We start from the raw sequence: 16,813 nt of genomic DNA, 5'->3' as shown, positions 1-16,813 counted from the left end.
TACGTAAGTACTGACCGAGATAGCCGGCATGATATATTTGCTTATATATTGCATGAGTATGTGCTATATGTTTTATCATGTTTTAGCATGTTTTACCGCCTTAGCACATACATGATTTTACGTGTGACTGCATCCGGAGAGATGTGAGTCATTGACAGTCTCCATAGGGAACGATGATCTCATTTTGGACTCGAGTCAGGTATGACAGTTTCCATATGGGACTTGTATCCTGTTTTGGATTCGGGTCAGGATGGGGTTGGCTCAGCCCTGATATGGAGTATACGAGTACCCCGCGGAGTAGCTCTCTAGCCGGTACTGTATATTCCCGGTGCCATGAGCAAGTGTTTTCACTTGAGTTTTATGTCATCTGTGTGCGCATATTTGTATTTATATCATTGCTTCATATTGAGCGTTCTACCTCACGCCCCTGTGTTTGGGTATTGTGTACCTTGTGGCGGGGCAGGTTTGAGGCTGGACGGTTCAGGCGGCTCCCAGCAGGATTGAGCTTTGGAGAGTCCAAGGTTGTAGAGGGTAGGGATTTATTTACCCTGAACCTTCGATTTGGTTGTATAACAATATTTATACACTTGTGACAGCGTCGGTTGTATTCTGCCGATTGGATTTGTTGTATTTTAATTATCCGCACTTTACGCTTAAAGCTTTTATTGCATGCGCTTTTCTATAACTCTGATTAGATAGTGGATCCGGGTTGGATCGCTACAATTAGTCTCCGACATGATATTTTTCTGATACACACACCCAACATCCATTAATATCATTTCTATAATTATTTACTTTGACTAGTCAATTGGACTCAAAATATATTCCAACAATTATTGAGTCAACTTGAACTCTGACTGGTCAGCTCAGTCAAATATTATTATTATTATTATTATTATTATTATTATTATTATTATTATTATTATTATTATTATTTTCAAATTAAATTATCTGGCATAAATAATTATTTTTATTTTCATATCTCAATAATTATTTCAAAATGTCAAATATTTCAGATATCTAGAAATAGTCAAACTCATTGACTAATTGAAACATATATTTTGTAAATATACTCTGTAATCTCATTAGCAATAATAATTATTTCATCAACTCAATAATTATTTCAATTGCTAATTAATTCGATAAATAATTTTTGGGGCGTTACAAATCTCCCCCTCTAAGAATTGATTTCGTCCTCGAAATCACATGCAATCCGAGCACAGCAGATAGAGATCCGAAAGAATCTGTACTCAATCTGTATCTCTCATCGATTATCGATCAATCAGAGTAGTTCAAAGTTTCATCAATTCGGTCCCATCTCACTAAAGTACAAAGGAACGAATCTTGTTCCCTTGTTAAAGTCTGAATCAAGACTTACAACTATGCCACATCTGTCTCGCACTGTGTTGATTCTATTCGGAATCATAATCACTTTCTCTGAATTATATGACCATATCATGTCAAATCTGACTCTATAACTGATGTATTTCAGAAACATCATTCTCGAAATGAGAAAAATTCATATTACTCATCGTATATCGCTTCGAAAATAGTCATCTCTAAACTCTTTATAATATTTCAAATCAGAACATTCAATCAAAGTCATGAATCTGGCCAACCAGTGCCAAAATCTAGCACTACGGCTCGTATAATATCATCTCAAAAGATACAAACAGTTTGTTCTGACTGTCGGACAGTCTGAAATTAGTTTATTGTACTGTGATGAGACGAGGAAAAGAGTTTCTTGAATATTTAACTCTGACCTAAATTCAGTCATCGGATCATATCTGTCTGTTAGTTGATAAGGAATCAACCAAAGATACTTCGAAAGCCTCTAACGAGTCCATAATTCAATCTTCTATCAATCAATCTCAAACTAAACTCAATCCATAAGTTTAAGATTCAGAGGAAACTTATGTCAATCCAACAGTTCCTAATATCCCAAACTCATATACTGAGTTAATCTTAATCAAATCGATATTCCTCTAAAATTCGATCAATCAACATCTCACAAAATCTCAAAATTCAATATCGAAAAGTTCTTTCTTTGATGTCATTTCGTAAGATCACACATTCATCTGCGAGTTACAATCTGTTCTCGCAATCATGGAGCAATCACAATTCAAAATTCGACGATTCTCATCAAAATCTTCCCAATTTCAATCAAATAATCGATCAAAAAAGCAAGTTTAAATCCCCAAATATTCTCATTCGATTATAAATCGCAACAACATCGTATTAATCTCATCAGTTGGAAGAACAATATTCAGGTATTCATTTGACTGCTCTGGAACTTATTCAGTACCAGTTTAACTAATTCAAGTTTTTTCTTCTTTTTATTCGATCCATCTGATCTCAAGTGTTAGTAATTCTCGCCATCAAGTTCGAATGCTAAAACGAGATTAAACATCTCAACTAACACTGAAATTACTATCTTATTTCTAAATTCAAAATCTACACTTAGTCCAACAATGAATTCTAATAATGTTATCAATCTCTAACAGTTACGAGCCAACCAAATCGTATATACTGAAGATATACATCGAATAATCGATGACTCTCAGAGTCAAAATCAAATTAATATCGAAGAAAATCGCTCAAGTCATGATAATCAAATAGAAGGAATTCTGGACAACAAACTCTGCTAAGTGAAAACAACTCACTTGCATTTTGAAATCGAGGGTGAATACATCAAATCAGGCTCGAAGAATAAGGGAAACGAGTCCATTAATCAATATCAAATCAAGGGATCACTCATCAACAGGTACGACATAATGCCCATCATCAAGACAAACCAAAATCATAGTTGCCAACGTGGCCTCAATGAAGAGGAATCCGCACGTACTCATCGATTAGGACTCAGTCCTAAGGCATATTCGAATGCCGCAACAAATAAATCGAGATCATCAAGAAATCAGATAATCAAAATTCACCTGAATCAATATCAATGTCCAGAATTTGAATTCCAATGTCAAGAAATATTAATTTCTGAATTCATACTCGAAGAATCAATCGATACCAAAAGGTCATATTCATCGAATTCAATGTTATGCGAATCAAAGATGCATAACTACATTAAGATTCAAGTATTTTCAGATTAATCGAACGAATGCTTAACTGTAACTGATTTCGATATTATTCCAAAAGCACTAATACCATCCTCTTATTCTATCGGAAAAATACTTTCCTAAAAAATTCTCAAATTCATAAATTTCCAAAATTTCAATCACAATAACTTTTCAACCAATCCAATATTAAAAATCCATATAAGTTCTCTTAAGACCCGATAAAAATATCATTCTTGAAAGAACAATATTGAATACATCAATAAAATTTCGATATCGTCGATTGGGACCTAATTAAATTCTAAAATATTCTATCAATCTTACTTATCCAAAAAGTTTAGCACAAGAGTACTAAAAACTGAATATTCACAAATAACATTCAAAAGTATCACAACTTAGATCAATTTTCGATAATTCAATCCATGACCAAAATCTAATCATCTTAGATCCCATTAATCAGACACAATCTGTTCATTCGTATATCAATCTCATAATGCCATAATCTTAAACATCAACTCTGAATGGGCGTTTAGAAACATCTAGCTTTGATATCATATTATTATACAACACTCTCTCAAAACTTACACCACATTCTTGAAAGAGTGGGTGCCCGGTTAGCCAACTTGTGGCTAAGGGCTTTTATGACTCTATGTAAAACAATCTTTTGTTTAATATAATTTACACTTTTATAATGGCATTGACTTTATCTTTCTTCATATTGTTATATTATGATATACTATTGTTGTTTTGATAAAGACCTTGAATATACTATAGTGTATGTAAGATGTGGTAGCACATGGGGATGGCTATCATGAAACACATCTTATAGTCACTGTATATTCTAAAAAGTTCCTAGTCAATTGAGCCGTCCGCAAATAAGGATAAGGATCGCTCGAGATTGAGACTAGCATTTGCGATGCCGAGTACCACGTTTCATTGGTATGGAACATAGAGATGTTCAAAGCATGCAAATGGATATTCATATGATGAATGATCGAACTACCCTATTCGGACTTTCCAAGTGATTATCACTTATCGAGTGGATAAAGTCCGCGGTTTTGGTTGTACACCATTAGTCCTTATTACTTGAAACATCATTGAGACTCTATATGCTAGTACTGTACTTTGACTCGTTTACCGACTCTATTGGGGTCATCAGGTGTCGGGATTGGGTACAGTTACGATACATATAGGAGTCGATGCTTTGTTGTCAAGGATTCACCACATACTTGCGAGTGTGGATATCCTATGCGATCTGAGGAGATATTAGTGTGACGAATCTCTGGCCAGAGTACATGATGTGTTTTAGGTTACTTGGTGTTCCTAGTAACACATGCGATGTCACTAATAGATCTCCAAGATGTTATGCATAGTTATCGAATCTCGAACGACTCTCGATGCACCAATGGTTGTTGATTCGATCGGGATATTTGGTTGAAGGGACCGTACTGTACGCTAACTAAAATCTACTGGTTCTTTCCGGCACTATCAGTAATACCTAGGGAATCATGGGGCGATGTTGCTAGGCGCTCTTACCATGATTCGATGGGTAAGTCGGAAATTGTTGTTCCGAGTCACAAGGAGTTGTGAGCCCACGAATAGCTGTATTCCTGAACCATTGAGGGTTACACATGTAGTGACCCTTACCCGGATCACCTACTAAACAGAACTTATGCATGCAATTAACTTAATTAAACAGATATCAGAATAAAACTGCGGAAACCATAAACATTATACAATCCCAAGAAAAGGAATCTATAATTTATCCAATATTATACAACCAAATCGAAATAGCTGTATAAACCCAAACAACAGTAATAAAACCTAGACGAAGCTCCAGCTGGCCAACCATTGACTAGCCCCTCCTGGATCCACCCTCCTCGTCCAATCGCAAACCTGCCCCGTGGAATAGGGTGTCCAGAAAATACAGAGTACGAGACGTGAGCATAAAACGCTCAGTGCGAGAGTATGAGTATACGTGCATGCAAAGTGAATTTCCTATAGACTCGAGGTCAAGGATCAGATAACAGAGACAGACCGGGCCCTGGTATGTAGCACGCTGTGCCGTCGCTTCAGGAGGTGGCTCCCATACCGAGATAACTGTGGATACGCCGGACCCAAATCGATGGAAGTCCATCCACTAACAGGATAGGGTACAACCCTACTACAGACATCTCGAAGGAGATACAGCAAGATGCAAATGAATGCAGCATAATATCATGGCATATAAATCATGCAGTCATATAATACATGCATACTCAGTCAGGATATCTCGAACAGTACTTTCGTACCTCAATACAGTGAAAGCTCTACCAACTCTAGGTCCACGCCTATAGTCTGCTCTACACTGCCAAATGATACTACTATCATTAAAGTGCTCTAAAAGCCTTAACTAAGCTATTGCATACTCCTAAATATTTATAGGGAGCAAAAGCTATACCTTCGTCCGTCGTTAGTCCTTTGATGTCGATGCCTCCAGAACTTGGGCACAACTCCGCTACGACTACCGAACGCCTCTCCGACCTCCGGACCAAGCCTAAGAAGACTAGAACAGCTCCAAAAGGACTAGAAAGGAAAGGAGAACTCGGCATTGGCAAATGAAAGTGAAGCCTCGGCCTTCTATTTATAGACAACGATCGGAACTTCCGATCCTTGATCGGAACGTCCGAACCTCGATCGGAACGTCCGATCCTGCCATCGGAGCTTCCGAAGATCCTGATCTGCCACGTGTCAAAATATCACTTGTTGACTCCGGATAGGGGTGATCGGAGCTTCCGGTCCTGATCGGAGCTTCCGATCCAACCACACGTCATGCCTGACGTAATAACATCGGTGCCTCCGATCGCTTATCGGAGCTTCCGATCCTGTTCGGAGCTTCCGATCGTGCCTTCGGAGCTTCCGATCCGTCCGATGCCTAATTCAATTAATTAGCATTAATCCTTTAATTACTCAATTAGGGCACGGGCTACTACAACACAAGTAATGGATTACTAAAACCCCGTAGAGATAGTTAAATTTAATGAAAGAGAAGTTGGACTTCTTAACTAGAGGGAGTGAGATTTCCTAAAATGACATAGGGATGGACATTTTTGGAAATCACTGAATTCGGATTCAGAAAAAATATCTTGACTTTAAAAGATGCAAAAATGGTTTCTGTGCACATTGGTAAAATCAGTTTATCAATCGAAGTCACGATGAATTTTATATTAATTTCTAGAACAACGGGCTTGGCTTGTTGGGCTTAAGTTATGGATTGTGGGCCCTAAGCAGTTAGAGTTCTAATGCAATTATAACTTAATCTAATCTGGAAATTATCTATAAATATATGTGTTGTGTTCGAAAATTACACAAGATTTCAGTCTAGAAATTTTCGAAAATCAGTCTATATTATTCAAGAGGTTTTTCGAAAATTCCTCTGTCCCTTTTGGAGAAAATTCGACTTGTGATTTTTGTGAAAAATTACAAATTGAATTAACAGATCATATCTGTTTATTCTCTACGTAAAACTTCTGATTGATTTCTAGTGCAGTCAATCAGAGAGTTTCTATTTTTCATTCGTGGACCTAATTCCGGAGTTAGATCGTGACTGTCATCGGTTCCCGGGATTTAAAAGAAGAGCATATTAAATTCTGTTGGAGTCCACGATCAAGCCTTTGCTTGACGAGGTAAAAATGTAACTGTGTTTTATTTTTACTTGAACAAATTTAATCGTAAAAGTTTTGATACCCATATGGAATCGTTCCATATAATAAAATAAAATTTTAAACTTCCGCTGCACCGGGTATCAATTCTTAATTGCTCTGAACACCATTTTCCAACAATTCTTCACATCGACAAGTCAAGATCAACCGAATTCCTACCTCGAGGATTCTTACCATTTCAGAAAAATCGCTGCTCAAATTGATCTCATTCTGAAATTATGAAATTCTTATGATCGAGTTTATCTCTATTCTTTATTGAGGTTCATCTGATACAAATCAGTTCAATCATTGCTAAGAATTAAATATCAACTCTTACCTCGATCAGTCTAAGCCACAATAAACTGAGAAGGGTTTTTAATTCAATATCCTCAAGAACAGACATCATCTAATCATATTCTAGATCATCTCATTTTTCATCAACACTGATTCTCAGTTTTGAGAGCATGCAATTCTTTGCTCAACATGTAGATACAGCTGATAACGGCAGAGATATATCAATTCAGAATATCATGTTTAAAAATCTCACCTGTAATCTAATCATGATCAACAATTCATAAACCTCAAATTCTTATCATAATTCAAATTCTCCGAAGCAATCAATCTTACATCACATTTCAAATCTGGTTTGCTAACTATTTCAACCATATCGGCTTAACAATTATTATCTCAAATAATCACGTAAGCACAAATCTCGAAATATCAAAATAATCAACTCAGTTTTGAACATCCTCTAATCATCATACTCATGTAATCGCATGAGTGTTTAAATTCTCATCTCGAATTCAGTTCTGATACTTTTTCATATAATGCATGCTTTTAAAATCAATTCACATAATCAAAGAGGCACATAATTCTGAATCAGTAAAGCATGCTCGCATGTAATTCAAGTAATCAAACAATGAAATTAATCACATGCAAAATAAAATAATTCAAGCAGACTCGATCTACCCCACTCACTCACTTCTATTCCAGTCCAAGAATCTTATCGCTTTGATACCACTTAAAGTGAGGACCTCGATTCTAATCAACTAATTTCAAATAGTAAAACAATCATCGACAAATAAATGAGCCAAAATTATTTTTTTTAAAAAAAGGAACAGTGCCTCGCTCGAGCGGTAGAAAAATATTCGGCTCGAGCGAGACCATCTCGGGCTCAACTATAAAAATCAATTTTAAACTCGTTCTTCGACATACATCAATTCTAAGAATAATCGGGGTATAAAAATACATACAGTATTATAAATCAACAATAAAAGCATGCTTCAAAAAATAACCGAGTTCTAAAAATTATTCGACTCTAAATCGACGCCTCACATCTATCATTCGATCCCAAGCTAACCACGTCGACTCTGACTAGCTCCCCACCTGTTGTCAAGTACACATACAAAACAAGACAACAGCCGAATAACTCCAGTGAGAATAAAATCCCAGTAAAAGCGACGTAACATGTAATATCAAGTAAGTATATTAAAATCATAATATACATTCAAATTCTTCAATGAAAATGCCAATGAAATGCATGTGTTTAAAAATCAGGATTATCAAATCAGATAATCAAGGGAATATCGGACAATCGGTTGGGATCCCAAGGTCAAGATCACGCAACTAACCCACCTACGCTCCCGCTCGGGGTGGTGCTACGCGTCTCAAGCCTCTAGAATTTGGCGCAACTATAGGAGTATGCTGACACTGGGGGAACTCAACATCCCAGGCCACTCGATATAGCTCCCAAACGTCTAATTCGAATCTGGGCAACTCAGCCCTCTAAAAATTTAAGAAATTTGGCTCAAGATGAATGCATATGAATCAAATGCAATTTAATCGAATCGAAAATAATAAATCTGTGTATTCAGACATCAATGTATCGAAGATGTCAACACATTCAACTCGTATATTCAAACTCATGAATATAATATCGAAAATCATTGAAGTAATTCAAATAAGAAATATCATGCTTTTCAAATCGAATATATAAATCACTTACTTCAAACAATTTCATATAGACAAACTCATGTCTTTCAAGTAATATTGAAAATAAATTAAATCATTCAAATTCACATTCAATATCAAATAATCAAATAAACATGCAAGTATGTGATTTAAATCGGAAACTCGAGAATCTCAAACTCGCTCGAGTATTCTTTCACTTAGAAATCGACATCAGCTCATACCTCAATTTTTCAAGTCTGGAAAAGTCCAATCCCTAAACTGCTGATCTCTGCCTTAAAATATCCTCGACTGGCTTCCAATCTGCGAAAAATCACATAATATACTAAAGTCAACCATAGTCAACTTTGGTCAAACTTTGACCAATAATTCGTCAACTTTATCGCGTTCTCACCGCTTCACTGTTTCGAATCTCGACTCGAAACTTGGATATTTGGATCTATCACGCCGAGACGATCAAAAATGGTTAACTCGTCGGAGGTCGGTGGTTCGTTGGAGAAGGCGGCGGCGACGCGGAGGTCTGGCGGCGGCGATGCAAAACTACTCCAAAAATTCTGAAATTCTGCAGGCTTGTAGCTCTCTTAAGACGAACACAACCATACAAAAATCAGGCTGAACGGAACTCCGGTGCGGCGACAATCGGCGATTTTCAGCCGGCGGTGGTGGAGCTTTTTGGGCTTTGATCTACACCTTTTTCGACGGAAAAAGCCACCATAAGCTAGGGAAATGCTCTCCACAACTCAAAGAATCGATTACTAGCTTTAAAACCAACAAAAACGATCTCAAAACATCGAAATCTCACCGAAGAAGACGATGAACAGTAGCGACGAAAAGTCTGTGCAGATTGCGTCTGTTCTTCGTCAATTTCATGGCGATCCAACCGTCAGATCTTTGATTTCTTGGTATCAATAGACTCGTCTTGATCTTGGCTACAACTTGACTGTTCGGATTTTTGAACGGAGCTCTGGTGAACGGCCAGAAAAATAAAAAACGTGGACTGCTACATTGAAACCGAATTCTGTGCAGAACCCATCTGTTCTAATTCGATTTCCTGACGATCCAACCGTTCGATCTTCGATTTCTTGGTACCAATGGATTTATCTGGATCTTAGTTATAAAATGACCGTTTGGATCTCCGATCATATCTCCGACGAACGGCCGGCAAAGGCATCTTTCCAATGTGCTACAGTAATGTGGAGAAAAATTGGGAATTTAGGGCCAAATTATGATATCTATGTTTTCTTTATGGTGTTTTAGTGTGTGTATTGCTATTTATAGCAACTCGATAATTTACTGACCCGGACCAATTTATTTGATACTCAAATGGTAAAATTAGTCTCCAACATGCTATTTTTCTGATACACACACCCAACATCCATTAATATCATTTCTATAATTATTGACTTTGACTAGTCAATTGGACTCAAAATATATTCCAACAATTATTGAGTCAACTTGAACTCTGACTGGTCAGCTCAGTCAAATATTATTATTATTATTATTATTATTATTATTTTCAAATTAAATTATCTGGCATAAATAATTATTTTTATTTTCATATCACAATAATTATTTTAAAATGTCAAATATTTCAGATATCTAGAAATAGTCAAACTCATTGACTAATTGACACATGTATTTTGTAAATACACTCTGTAATCTCATTAGCAATAATAATTATTTCGTCAACTCAATAATTATTTCAATTGCTAATTAATTCGATAAATAATTTTTGGGGCGTTACATTATAGGAAGCTGAATGCAGGAACCCGAAAGGACCACTTCCCTCTTCCCTTTATTGATCAAATGATTGAAAGGTTAGCATGTCATCCTTACTATTGTTTTCTTGATGGTTATTCTGGTTATTTTCATATTGCGATTGCACCGAAAGATCAGGAGAAGACGACATTCACATGCCTATTTGGAAGTTTTGCATACCGACGCATGCCCTTTGGTCTATGCAATGCACCGGCTATTTTCCAACGGTGTATGGTTAGTATATTTTTTGATTTTGTAGAGCACATATTAGAAGTCTTCATGGATGATTTTACTGTCTATGGTGACTCTTTCGAAGACTGTCTGTCTAATATTTCTCTAGTACTTAAGAGGTGTGTCGAAACCAACCTGGTTCTTAATTCTGAAAAATGTCATTTTATGATTGGGCGAGGTATAGTGTTGGGTCATGTCGTCTCATCTAAGGGGATGGAGGTAGATAAAGCTAAAATTGATATTATTCAGTCTCTACCTTACCCTGTAAGTGTGCGGGAGGTGCGCTCTTTTCTTGGACATGCAGGTTTTTACAGGAGATATATTCAGGATTTTGCCAAGATTGCATCCCCTATGTGCAAACTGCTGCAGAAGGATGTGTCGTTTGAATTCAATGAGCCATGCAAAACTACTTTTGATAAACTCAAGGACTCATTGACTTCAGTGCCAATCATCCAACCACCGGACTGGACCAAGCCATTTGAAATCATGTGTGACGCCAGTGACTATGCCGTAGGAGCGGTATTGGGACAAAAAGTTGGGAAGGCATCGCACGCTATCTACTACGCTTCGCGCATTCTGAACGATGCCCAACGAAACTACTCCACTACCGAAAAGGAGCTTTTAGCAGTAGTTTTTTCTTTAGAGAAATTTCGTTCATATTTACTTGGGAAACCATGCCATCTGTCTGTCGAATTGGAGCATCGAGCCTACTGGGCTATTAAAAATTTCAATATGCAGATGGATGAGAGTGGAGTGCATAGAAATCTGCAGTTGCAAGAACTAGAAGAGATACGCAATGATGCATATGCGAGCTCAAAGATTTGCAAGGAAAAGACAAAGGCGTTCCACGACAAGATGATCTCTAGAAGGGTGTTTGAAGTCGGTCAAAAAGTTTTGCTCTATCACTCACGACTTCTATTATTCCCAGGTAAGTTGCATTCTAGATGGACTGGCCCGTTTGTTATCACTGATGTCTTTCCTCATGGTGCATTGGAAATAAAAAGCTTGGAAACTGCGAAAACATTCAAGGTGAATGACCAACGATTGAAGCATTATTTTGAAGGGGTCCAAGCAAATGCGGAAGAGGATGCGCATGATCTCACACTCGATGATCTGCCACAGATTGATTAAATTCACAGCATCCAGTCGGGCTGACGACTATAAACCAAGCACTGTTTGGGAGGCAACCCAAATCTTTATTTTTTTTCGTCTTTGCACCTTTGTTTCTTTCGTTTCTTTTGTCATTTTTTTAGTTTTTACTGTACTAATTTTGCGTGAATTGAGAATTGATTTGGTTTTACTTTTCCACAGATTTTGTCAGACAAAATTGGGCAGATTCGAAGCCCAGGCGCGCGCGCCCCATTCCACTGGGCGCCCGCGCATCTTCAAAGTCAAAAAACATACTTTTTGCGAAGGCCAGGAGCGGGCGCCCGACCAAACCGAGTGCCCGCGCAATTTTTCATTTTCGGAAAATATAAAAAGATGTCAAGCAGGCGCGCGCGCCCCATTATACCGAGCGCCCGTGCGAGTCCTGGGCACCAATTTGTAGAAACTCGATGCGCAAGCGCGCGCGCCCCACTACACTGAGCGCCCACGCGACGGGTTTTTAAAGAATCCAAGGATCGATAAAATCTTCACTTTCTCATCTATCCTACATTCTAAAGCCCTAAATCCCTAAAACCCCCCCACTCTCACTCAATATTCCTCTCCAAATCGTTTTCTTGTTTGAAAAATTGTCTACTACATCCCACATCCCTATCACCAAATTCTTTCCCCAATTTCTCTCAACCCATCGAAGACGCGTGAATTTGGGTCGAGTTGCTCATCTCGTTCGTGGGAATTGTTTGGATCTTTTCAAATTCGGACATCGAGTTCTATCTTATATTGGGTAAGTGTTGGCTTTCATCTCCGGGTTTGAAGCTCTTCTTCAAGCCGAAATTAATATTGTGAAGTTGTGAAGTGTGGATTTTGTTGAAGTTTGGGGGGAATATTATTTGTGAATTGTTTGGTTGGTGATTGTGGTGAAGTTGTGCAGTGTGTATTGTTGAAGTTTATAGGGAAGAAAAGAGTGTTATATCGGCATATTTGAATACGTTTACAGGAGTGCACCCCAAGTGTTTGATAGATGGCGCCCAAGAAGAAAACTAAGTTTGGTGCTTCTTCTTCTTCTGCTCCGGCTCCTACCGAAGCTAATAGGCATTTCTGGAACGCCCAGGCTGCTGCATATTATCAAGAATGGCTTGGGAAGAACATCCTAGCCGAGCGAGGATTCGACGCATCTGTTGGTTTTGAGCCAAGTGTTTTGACGATGAGTATTGGTCGGGAAATTGTTGCCCGACAATGGCATGAGTTTGCGAAGCAACCTCAGGACGCAGTTTTTCCTTTGGTTAGAGAGTTCTACGCCAACCTAAAAGTGAAACATGTTCAGTTGAAGGGACTCGTGCGTGGGAAGATGGTCCCATTCGACTCTCACTCCATCAATACTATTTTTAAGATTCCCCCGGTGTATCACGATGAATATCTGGAATTCAAAAACAGTGACATTGATTACGAAGCTGTTATTCGTTGCATCTGTAGACCGGGGGCTGAGTGGCGCTATGGGCATGATGGTATGCCATCAAAGTTGAAGAATACTGAACTGCAATATGAGGTCAATCTGTGGTATAACTTTATTTGCACTCGCCTGAAGCCGATCGACCATGAGCACGATGTTACACGGGATCGAGCTCTATTGCTCTATTGCATTGTGGAGGGGAAGTCCATTGATTTGGGACTAGTTTGTCAGGAGACTATTCTGCACGTGGTGCAAGGAAAGACGAGTGGTGGTCTTGCCTTGCCTGTTATTATTTCTGACCTTTGTGAGGAGGCCGGGGTGGAATGGAGCCCCACGGAGGAGATTTTGAAGCCCATCGCCGCCATTGCATTTGACTGCAACACTCGCTTGGTAACTCCAGCGGAGCAGCGGATGAGAGAAGAGAGAGCTGCAGCACGTAGAGCACAGGCACCCCAGCATCAGTCGGCTCCTTCTGCGACTGATCGATTGACTAGACTAGAGGAGGAGGTGTGACTGTCACGACACGAGCAGCAGCAGCAGAGAGAGGAGATTCGAGCTATGCAGCAGACTTCTGGCGTCTTTATGAACGATATGATGGACCTCTGTGCAGCTGTTCTCCCGCACTACTTTCCTGATGGTGCCAGCTTCCTACCTCCGCGACCACAGTGGCCTCCGATGTTTGGCCCGACTGACCCTCCTACTGATCCACATCCTAATGGTGATGGTGGTGACCACTGACGGTCATCACCCGAGGTACATGTCCTATTTCTGTTCTTTTATACTGTCATATCATTGAGGACAATGTATGTACCTAAGTTTGGGGGGAGTTCAGTAGGTTGTTGGATTTTATTGTGTTTTGTCTTGTTTATTTGAGTGTTAGTGTGGTTGTTTTTATGTGTCGAGTTAGTTTGTTTGTTTGTTTGCTTGAGTTGTAAGAGTTGCATAACTTTTGAGAAAAAAATTAAGAAGTGAAAATATAGCCGATGATGATTTTTAGTTGTGTTAATTGAAAAAAAAAATTGACTCCTTGAATATCTGCCTCCCTACGAATTTTTTTTTTGAAACTTTGACCAAGTGGACATCAAACTCCTATATACTCTGTGAATTTTGTTTGATCCTGAGTTTGAAACAGACAGATATAGATAGTATTGAGGCATTGTTTGGATCATTTGGGCCTTTACTGATTAATTCATGCAATATCCTTAGTTGCCCTTTGAGCTTTCACATATACATGAGCACATGAGGTGCATTTGCTGAGTATTTGTTGTGCAAAATCACCGTTTACTATTGGTGATTCTTCTTTTTCTGCAATGGTTGAATTCATGTGAGTTAATTGTGGAGAGAGATTAATCTAGAACTAGCTTGAACATCCCTCGAGGCGCAATATGGGTATACTGTAACTTAGGAATGAGATAGGCAATTTTTCTGAATTAGATTGAGCCTTTCAAGCCACCCTTAATACATTGTTTCCCTAGTATCTCTTTTGAGCCTAATTGAAAACGAATGGCATGCGTAAAAACGTGTGATAAACCCCCATTCGACATTATTTCAAGGTCCTACAACTACTACCTGCAGCTTAAACACTATTTCCTACCTTTAGGGAGTAATTGCATGTTTGATTTTTATACTCTTGATTTGAATGTTAATAAATGGATAGTGTGTTGAGAAGTGCAACGAAAAAATCGAAAGAAGTGTAGTAGTGGAGGGGATGAGAAATAAAAGAAAGAAATAGATTGGGTGGAAGGAAGAAATCTGAAAAAAAAAAAAAAAAAAAGAGAAAACTATGAATAAAAGGAGAATTGAAAATGAAAAAAGAAAAAAAATGGAGTTGAAAGAATGAAAAGAGTTTGCCATGTGAATGAGAAGGAGTGGATTTAAGAGATAAGATCATATTTTACTCCCTCTTTGAATTCTTTCCTTCGTTTGTAGCCATAAGCCCAGCCTTACATTATAAGCCGAATAAGACCTATGGACCAAGTCACAGTCGCCTAATATACTAGTGGAGAGGGGTTGTGAGAGTTTAGCTTATGGATTGTCGATTGACATTTTTGATGAATATGAATTTTGATCAAAACACGGACACACTATATTCTTTCTTGAGATAATTTCATTGTGAGCGTTTTTGATTGAATACCCTTCATGTTGATCCCGAGTTACCTTGAAAGTCCTCATGATCTATAGATTATTGAATTGAGTTTGGGGGAGAATGTTGTGAACGTGAGTTGCGGAGTCTAAAAGTCTATGAGGTTGAGCTATGTTTCTTGCTTAAACAATTTTCCAATGTTAGGAGGATGTGATGTGATTGGATTTGAAAAATTTTTATTTCGTTGCTGAGGCTATTGATACATGAGAATTATTGATGATTCTCTTATATTGTGTATACTTATGTTTATTAGGTGTTTTGTTTTGTTCGGGACGAACAAGAGTTCAAGTTTGGGGGAATTTGATAAGTGCATTTTATGCGCTTATATTGCTTAGTATTTAGCTTGAATCTTGTGTTTGATTGGTAGATATTATGTGATGTTATGTTGTTTTTGTTGGATGAAGGCAATAAGAGCCTTGGATTTGATTTGATGGATTTAAGCTAGAAAGAATGGAAGAAAAATCAAAGATCAAGACTTGAAAGATGAAGATAAGAAGAAAATACGAAGCGAAGGCGCGCCCGCACCGCTCTGAATATTGTGAAAAGCGTACATCAGGCGCGCCCGCGCAGTAATACCGAGCATCCGCGCGATGGTCTGTAGAAAACAAGGAATTTATGCGTGGGATTGGAGCGCCCGCGCAGGAATCAGGAGCGCCCGCGCCACTCTGAAGAATGCAAGATGCGAAGAAGCTGCGCGCCCGCGCCATTCCATTGAGCGCCCGCGCCGTCGTGCGCAGACTTATTTTTGGAAGAGTTTTATGTTTTGTAAACTCTTGTTTTAATTCCTAGGATTATCTTTGGACGATTGGTTGCCAAGATATAAGTCTTTTATTAAGTAAAAAGAAAAAAACGCAGACTTTGAATTGGAGTTGAAGATTTATCTCTTGAAAAGACTAGGTTTTTTCTGAGAATTCTAGAATTCCGCCTTTTATTATTATTTTTATTTTGTTCTTCATGAATTGTGTTGGCTAGTTCTTAATACTTGGTTAAGGAAGACGAAGCCCTTGATTAATTTACTCGTGAGATTTATGTTTTACAGAGCTTGATTATTGTTGAGTATCAATAATTATTCTGATTTATTTCATGATTGTATATTTGATTATTAGCTTGATCACCTGATAATTCTTATATAAAATCTACTGCTAAATTGGAGTTTGAATCCGTAATTGTTTGAATTATCTGATTTGCGAAGCAACTGCAATTAATAATCGTCCGCTTGGGAGATTAGGAATTGTAGGGATAATAATTGACTAGGCTAAATTCATCCGCTTGTGTATGGGTTATCTAGATTTATCAGTTTCACTAGTTTGCATGCTATCGTGGGTTTTAATCTAATCGCTTGTATTAGGTTAATTCATTGGTAAGGGTTATGTTAGAACGCTTGTGTCTAGTTAACTACAATTAAGGTGAAACA

The 16,813-nt window shown here is 38.1% G+C and overlaps 1 protein-coding gene across 1 annotated transcript; it reads left to right on the top strand.

Annotated features, from left to right (window-relative positions):
* The first annotated feature begins 11,440 nt into the window (after nt 1-11,440).
* Nucleotides 11,441-11,833, top strand: LOC140860985 (uncharacterized). Its single transcript, XM_073263984.1, has 2 exons — nt 11,441-11,585; nt 11,631-11,833. The coding sequence occupies exons 1-2, from the start codon at nt 11,441-11,443 to the stop codon at nt 11,831-11,833; spliced, it is 348 nt and encodes a 115-aa protein (XP_073120085.1).
* The last annotated feature ends 4,980 nt before the right edge of the window (nt 11,834-16,813 follow it).

Source organism: Henckelia pumila, chromosome 4 (genome assembly GCF_033568475.1).
Source record: "Henckelia pumila isolate YLH828 chromosome 4, ASM3356847v2, whole genome shotgun sequence".
NCBI lineage: Eukaryota > Viridiplantae > Streptophyta > Magnoliopsida > Lamiales > Gesneriaceae > Henckelia > Henckelia pumila.
This window is presented reverse-complemented; position numbering and strand designations above follow the sequence as displayed.